The 7,159-nt window shown below is 34.4% G+C and overlaps 1 protein-coding gene across 1 annotated transcript; it reads right to left on the bottom strand.

The window, feature by feature from the left end:
- Positions 1-2,202: 2,202 nt before the first annotated feature.
- On the bottom strand, positions 2,203-5,566 carry LOC149237216 (subtilisin-like protease SBT3.6). The gene is made up of 4 exons (XM_089369203.1): positions 5,458-5,566; positions 5,186-5,283; positions 4,836-4,979; positions 2,203-2,375 (listed from the first exon to the last, which is right to left on the bottom strand). The coding sequence occupies exons 1-4, from the start codon at positions 5,535-5,537 to the stop codon at positions 2,203-2,205; spliced, it is 495 nt and encodes a 164-aa protein (XP_089225329.1). The 5' UTR covers positions 5,538-5,566.
- Positions 5,567-7,159: the final 1,593 nt, after the last annotated feature.

Here is a 7,159-nt window from a genome sequence, read left to right as displayed (position 1 = left end):
CACCCTTAATAAACAATTATGCATTCCTAATAGATAAACATGAGAACAAGTGAGCACAAAACTAGTAAGAAACCTTAAAAAAATCAAAGGACTTAGATTCTTTTGTTTAACAAGTCTTTCAAAATAAAAAGGTTTTCCTCTTATTTATAAGGCAAGAGTTTTGTGGACCTCCCAAAAGAGGGACATCTTTAGCTCATTGTGATAGTATCAACTCTTACTAAGTCATAAATTCTTGATATTACAAGCTATGGGATACTCTTGTTGTTATAGTGGTAGTAGCTAGATTGGATTTTGGACCTCACCTAGATTACTCACATAAATTACCAATTCACAATAATAAAATGAAAAGAATGACAAAAATAAATTATTGCAAAACATGTTGATTTCAATGTCAAGATGACAATTAATTATTGAATTAACTAGATATTGCTTTTGAATGAAAGGGGTTGTTGGAGCTAGTCAACAAATTTTATATGTTTGAGCCTCATAAGTTTAAAATGTTTATTTTTGGTTATTTCATATTTTTATTTTATAATTTTTAATAAAATTAAAAAGTTAATCAATTTAGATAATAATGCATTAATATATTTTATTTACCAAAAAAAATATAAAATTATGTAATTTACAAACTATGGACCAAGCCTATAGATTAGAAGGCACCCTTATAGATTTGATTATAATTTATTTTAAGTAAATCAAGAATATTACATAATGACAAAGAGATGAGTTGAAGATGTATGTGAAATATCACATTGGAAAATTGAGAAATATATTCAATTTTTTCATATTAAGTGTTGTGGTATAGCGATCATTTTACTTCTATGCTAGTGGTTTAATTAGCAGATAGGCTCTCCAAAGAAACCATTCATGATATATCAAAAGTTATAGTGTTAAGAATATGTGATTAAATAGTTAGTTTGGTGTATTTCTTCATTTTTAACTTTTATTGTTATATAAAGAAGTTTTGTATATTTTCAATAACCATATATTTATGAGAAATTGTACCTATTAGAAACAATTTCTTTTATATTTTCTATTTTTAAACTATAAATCAAATCTATAATAATCTTCATGATATATATATTTTCTATTATAAAAATATATATATAAAATTTCTCAAATATATTAACTTATATTACCATTGCATTTCTCATATATATATATATATATATATATATAATCAAAACATGATGACAGTGATAGATGCTCATATTATTGTAATACACAGTAATCCCACATGATGAAACACTGCATAATCAAGCAAATATGGCTATTCTAAACGAAGGCTTATATAAATCTATGTCCATTCATTTACTTTACGGTAATATCAACAATCTGTTTCAACTATGATCATGCGACTGGTAACTTCCCAGGTTATTTGTTATTTCATAATTCTATTTTCAATTTGTAATGAAATTAAAAAAATTAAATCGTAGAGTCTCTTCATTTAATGGATTATAAACAAATAAATGAAAAACACAATTACACTTTACATTATAAATAAATTTACTAAATAATATTTACCCATTTTATATTAAAAGCATTCCAAAATAATTTACCCATCACTGTCCTTTTGACTAATCACCCAGAAACTTCAAGAAGTATTTGGGATTGAAACTATCCAACAAGGTGTTATTAAATTCATTCAATTCATGCAGTAAGAAATTCAATTATTGATCATATGTCAATAACAAGGGAAGCTGCAAGGCAGCAAGTCCTTGCATCAAGTTAAAACTAGTTACTTATTATCCTACCAAATGACTGGTTTAACCAAGATTTATTGCATACGTTGTTTCAGCACATTAAAATACTTGCATAATTTGAAATGACAAGAACGCCATCTGAATAACGTTAACTTGTCCAAGTGGTAACGTTGTAAACAAGAATAGAGAATACAGTAAACAAAAGATTTCAGTAATTTCTCTGATGGGATGCAAAACCTTGAAAATAAGCATTTCTTATGACAGACTGTAACATGTGAAGAATACAAGACAAGCACGAATGCTAACAATTAAGACATTATGCCTATGAAGCAGACTGATACTCTTTTCAGAAAGTTTTCATATATATAGAAAACTGTCTCAAGCAATTGATAACTGCAACTGCTGGCAAACAAAACTAGAAACTTGCTTACGGTACTCCCTGAAAGGAACACTGGCATCAATGATACATTTATCAGTCCTCAGTTTAGATTCTTTAGATTCAAGGAGCGCTGTTATTTCCAATCAGGGCAGTCTGCAGTGCCTCTCCTTTGTCAGCTTGATATGCTAGTTTTGTAATCATCGGCATCCCAGCAGAGACGATAAAAGCATAAAAAATGAGAGTTTCAGCACCATGGCAGATCCAAATGCATATTTGAAGCATCCGTCGTAGACCTGTAAGAGACAAGGAACTGTTGGCAAACAAAACTGGAAACTTGCATACGGTACTCCCTGAAAGGAACACTGGCATCAATGATACATTTATCAGTCCTCAGTTTAGATTCTTTAGATTCAAGGAGCGCTGTTATTTCCAATCAGGGCAGTCTGCAGTGCCTCTCCTTTGTCAGCTTGATATGCTAGTTTTGTAATCATCGGCATCCCAGCAGAGACGATAAAAGCATAAAAAATGAGAGTTGCATAAAAAATGAGAGTTTCAGCACCATGGCAGATCCAAATGCATATTTGAAGCATCCCTCGTAGACCTGTAAGAGACAAGGAAGCGGGGAATTAAGACAACGCGTAAAATAATGCAAAAATAGGCGTGAGATTCAGAATTTTGACTATCTCTCCACAAAGATGTGAGTTGTAAATCAAAGATACTCCATAATCATGCCAAGTACTTGTTGTAGATTCATATGCTCCTCGTTCGAGATGCTATTGTTTTCTTGGTTTCTTTTTTCTTTGTGTTTCTACTTTTACGATGTCGATAATCAGAAGAGTCATGAGAACAAGTGCTAAGAGAAAAAATGCCGCCAGTTGAGTAAGTTGGCTTATGCTAATGGATTCCATGTTATGTGAAACAGAGAGATGTATGTCAATATCTAGGTGCAGAAGGTGGTTTTCTTTTGTAAGATTAGGCATTGCTTTTGCCAATTTATAAAAGAGTTCAATGTGTTTGCAAGCTGGTTTTAAGTGTGAATGGAACTGGGTTTTTGGGAATATTTTACCGTACAACCAAATAAGGAAAGCCATGCAAAATCGCAAGAGTTGAATGCGGGATAAATTCATGACACATGCAGAAGTAAGTACATATACGGATTGATTTGGAATGGAGCTGAAATACTTGAAGATCAGATTGGAGGGGATATAATCCAATATGAGGAGCATTTATTGGAGCAGGCCAGTATTTAATGATCACCATAAAACGAAAAACTTACGTTAAGTGAGCAATCGGAGCAATTAAGCGATCTATCTGACATCGGAAGCAGATGGCATATGAAATGATGTATGTGACGGCAAAAGTAAATGGGAAATTAGGTGATGTATCTGACATCAGGGGCAGATCTCAAATGAAATCTTAGTGTTAGATTGGGTCCAAGCTATTCTAATAAACAATTGGCTAGACAGGACAAGTAATGAGTGTATGAAAGACATGTTCAGACAACAATTATAATTAAAGCACTTTCTTATAAAGCACACTACGTAATACTAGCTATATTCTATTTTATTGTGCCTCCATGTATAAGACTCTAATGCAGATGACTGAACTACTTACTTATGCAGGTATCATGGTTTCTAATATACAGAAGGTCACCTTTGCAGCTACAATCATAGCTGCCCCATGTATTTTTGCAACTGCTCTCTGGCAAGCTAAGAGACAGATTGATATATGCTTCAGACTGTAGAATACAACTGGGTCTTTTCAATGAGATAAAACTTACTAAACAGTGTAATAAACCAAAACATGAAAATGAAAATAAAAATGAATTTACATATATAATTGATTAAATCTGTATTATAAAAGGGAGGGATAAATTCTGAACTAGCAACATTCTATTTTATTGTGCCTCCATGTATAAGACTCTAATGCAGATGACTGAACTACTTACTTATGCAGGTATCATGGTTTCTAATATACAGAAGGTCACCTTTGCAGCTACAATCATAGTTGCCCCATGTATTTTTGCAACTGCTCTCTGAGCACTGGCAAGCTAAGAGACAGATTGATATGTGCTTTAGACTGTAGAATACAACTGGGTCTTTTCAATGAGATAAAACTTACTAAACAATGTAATAAACCAAAACATGAAAATGAAAATAAAAATGAATTTACATGATTAAATCTGTATTATAAAAGGGAGGGATAAATTCTGAACTAGCAACCCGCTTTTTCCAATGAGCTATCTCTAACAAAACAGAATGTAGTGAACTGTAAGTACAATTAGTTAAATTCAACCAGTTTTGTCTCAGTGAGATACTCTGTTTAACTAGTTTTGTCTCAGTGAGAAACTCTAGCTAAACAGAGTGTATTAAAACGAAAAACCAAAACACACATATATATAGACTGAACTGTATAGCACAACTAGCTTTTCTCAATGAAATATTCTCAGTTCTCAGAACTTCGGAGCAGACGTAGCTTCCCAAGGAGTTTTCGAATGGCGGATTGGAACCCTTTGACATGCAGCTCTTAAGCCCGAGGTTTCTCGTATGCTAGATTTTTGCCCAAAAGGATGTTTACCCACCGAGAGGAAACAACTAAAGACAGCAACCAGGGTTGGTTTTTTTTTTTTTTTGATGGGAACTGGGGATTTTCTGCTTGCAATCCAAAAATCAAATTCCTAAAATTTCTTCTTGCAATCCAAAAAATTGGTTTTTCTGTGATGGAAACTAGAAAGGTACCTATGTCTATGATACCGATGATGATGTCCTCTTGAAGTCTAGTAGTCTTAGTTGAGGTTTCCAAAGAATTGTCATCTGGCATGCCCAAGAACGCCCAAGAGTGTGTTGTATGGAGCTTTCTCAGCTTGTTGGGAAATACAGAAACAACTTCAGGCATCTCTGCAACTCAGAAGGATGCTATAAAGATAAATATATGTATGAATTTAAACAAAAAGGATATTGGGAAAACAACGACTTCCCCTTTTTTTTAGTTAATGCAAAAACATAGACATATTAGTTCAAGAAATCGAGTAAAAACTGGTTTAGTTCATCAATTCTTAACGAGCTGATCTAAAATTGATGGTTGTGATATTCAAATCACTTACTGGCCATATCTGCTGCCTGGGTATCTGATATTTGGGCCGCAAAACCTCTAAATCCATGTCGGTAGCTGTAAACCATAGATAACTTGGCTTTCTCCATGCTGTAGGTAGAGCAGAGTGTAATAAAGATTTTACAGTTCAATGACCAAGATAGCAGTCATTTTACAGTTCATACTAAATATTCTAAAAAATGCTATATTAACAGCTTCCCTCAAATTGAGAGGTCTTTGCATTAAGTTAACATATCTGAAAGAGGAAATATTTGTGGTACCAACCTGCCATCATGGACAGCAGCAAGAATCTCATGATTCTGGAGTGAGGTTATCTCTGGGTCATCATGCACTTTACTCCCCATGTATACAATATAAACCTGCAATATCCAGCAGTGTGCACGGAATCAAAGAAAAAACAAATTCACAAACATCTTCATATAAAACAATGAAGCATGCATATTCTAACTTTAAGCCCAGCACAGTTCTGTGCCATAAGAACTTCAAGGTATAAAACTTATCGGTATCGTTGAATTTTACCAGGTTCATAGAATTAATTTTTCCCCACAGAAAATCTGGGATGAATAGAATGAGTGTGCTTTGCATAAAATTCAAAAATGATACGACTTCGTTTATCATGCTATGAAGTTACTAGAATTCGTTTATCATACAGTCATGGCATTCGTTTCATAAAAATGACAGAGGTGGCAGGTGGTATCCTTTGCTCAATGAAATATTCTCAGTTCTCAGAACTTCTGAGCAGACGTAGCTTCCCAAGGAGTTTTCGAATGGCGGATTGGAACCCTTTGACATGCAGCTCTTAAGCCCGAGGTTTCTCGTATGCTAGATTTTTGGCCAAAAGGATGTTTACCCACTGAGAGGAAACAACTAAAGACAACAACCAGGGTTGGTTTTTTTTTTGATGGGAACTGGGGATTTTCTGCATCAAATTTCTAAAATTTCTGCTTGCAATCCAAAAAACTGGTTTTTCTGTGATGGAAACTAGAAAGGTACCTGTGTCTATGATACCGATGATGATGTCCTCTTGAAGTCTAGTAGTGTCAGTTGAGGTTTCCAAAGAATTGTCATCTGGCATGCCCAAGAACTCCCAAGAGTGTGTTGTATGGAGCTTTCTCAGCTTGTTGGGAAATATAGAAACAACTTCAGGCATCTCTGCAACTCAGAAGGATGCTATAAAGATAAATATATGTATGAATTTAAACAAAAAGGATATTGGGAAAACAACGACTTCCCTTTTTTAGTTAAGAAATCGAGTAAAAACTGGTTTAGTTCATCAATTTTTAACGAAATAAGACTTTGGTTATCCCAGCACCACGCGTTTGAGAACTTTGTATAACTTGAAACTAATGCTAAAGCAAGGCTGTTCGATTACTATAGCCCACGGACTAATAACAACTACAATTTGGAAATCAGGAATATTATCAGAGTTCAGTCACTAACTAATTCAATCAACGATGATATGATAAGCCCTATGATTTTAATTTTAAATATCAAAAGTAACGACACACCGAATAAATTGATCACAGTCCATATGCTTCTTAATGGGAATGACACTCCACTCTCCAGCCACTTCGTCCTGCAATAATTCTGCTCCACATTCCATATACGCTACTGAGAAATGCCAAACATTTTTCTGTCTTCATAGAACTGGGGGCTCTTCACCATGGCTCGCCAACTTCTACATAAGGTCGGGGTGAGACGTGTCAGGCACCCTTAGTTCAGGTGGAAGAACGTCCATGATCAATGCAGGCAATATCGATAGAAATGCACGTCCCACCGATGATCTTTTTATATACTTGAAGTCATAAGTCATGGCTGAAACGAGAATCTTCGAGTCGGCTCAAATACCCTTGAAGAGCGGAGTAATGTCATGATAACATCTTCAAGTCCGCTCAAATAGCCTTGAAGACCAGGAAAACGTGGAGTGCAAAATTGGAATCGGCATCTTTGAATATGCCTCCCCGTC

This window comes from Pinus tabuliformis, chromosome 8, assembly GCF_031772625.1.
Source record: "Pinus tabuliformis cultivar Carrire ecotype Pingquan chromosome 8, CPIR1, whole genome shotgun sequence".
Classification (NCBI taxonomy): domain Eukaryota; kingdom Viridiplantae; phylum Streptophyta; class Pinopsida; order Pinales; family Pinaceae; genus Pinus; species Pinus tabuliformis.
This window is presented reverse-complemented; position numbering and strand designations above follow the sequence as displayed.

What these genes read in the sequence shown, in the direction of transcription:
- LOC149237216 (XM_089369203.1), bottom strand. Translation starts at nt 5,537, where the DNA reads ATGGGGAGTAAAGTGCATGATGACCCAGAGATAACCTCACTCCAGAAT. An exon ending in GCTGCTGTCCATGATGGCAG is followed by an intron (nt 5,284 to 5,457) that starts GTTGGTACCACA and finishes CTCTACCTACAG; the next exon opens with CATGGAGAAAGCCAAGTTAT. An exon ending in TCAAGAGGACATCATCATCG is followed by an intron (nt 2,376 to 4,835) that starts GTATCATAGACA and finishes TGTCTCTTACAG; the next exon opens with GTCTACGACGGATGCTTCAA.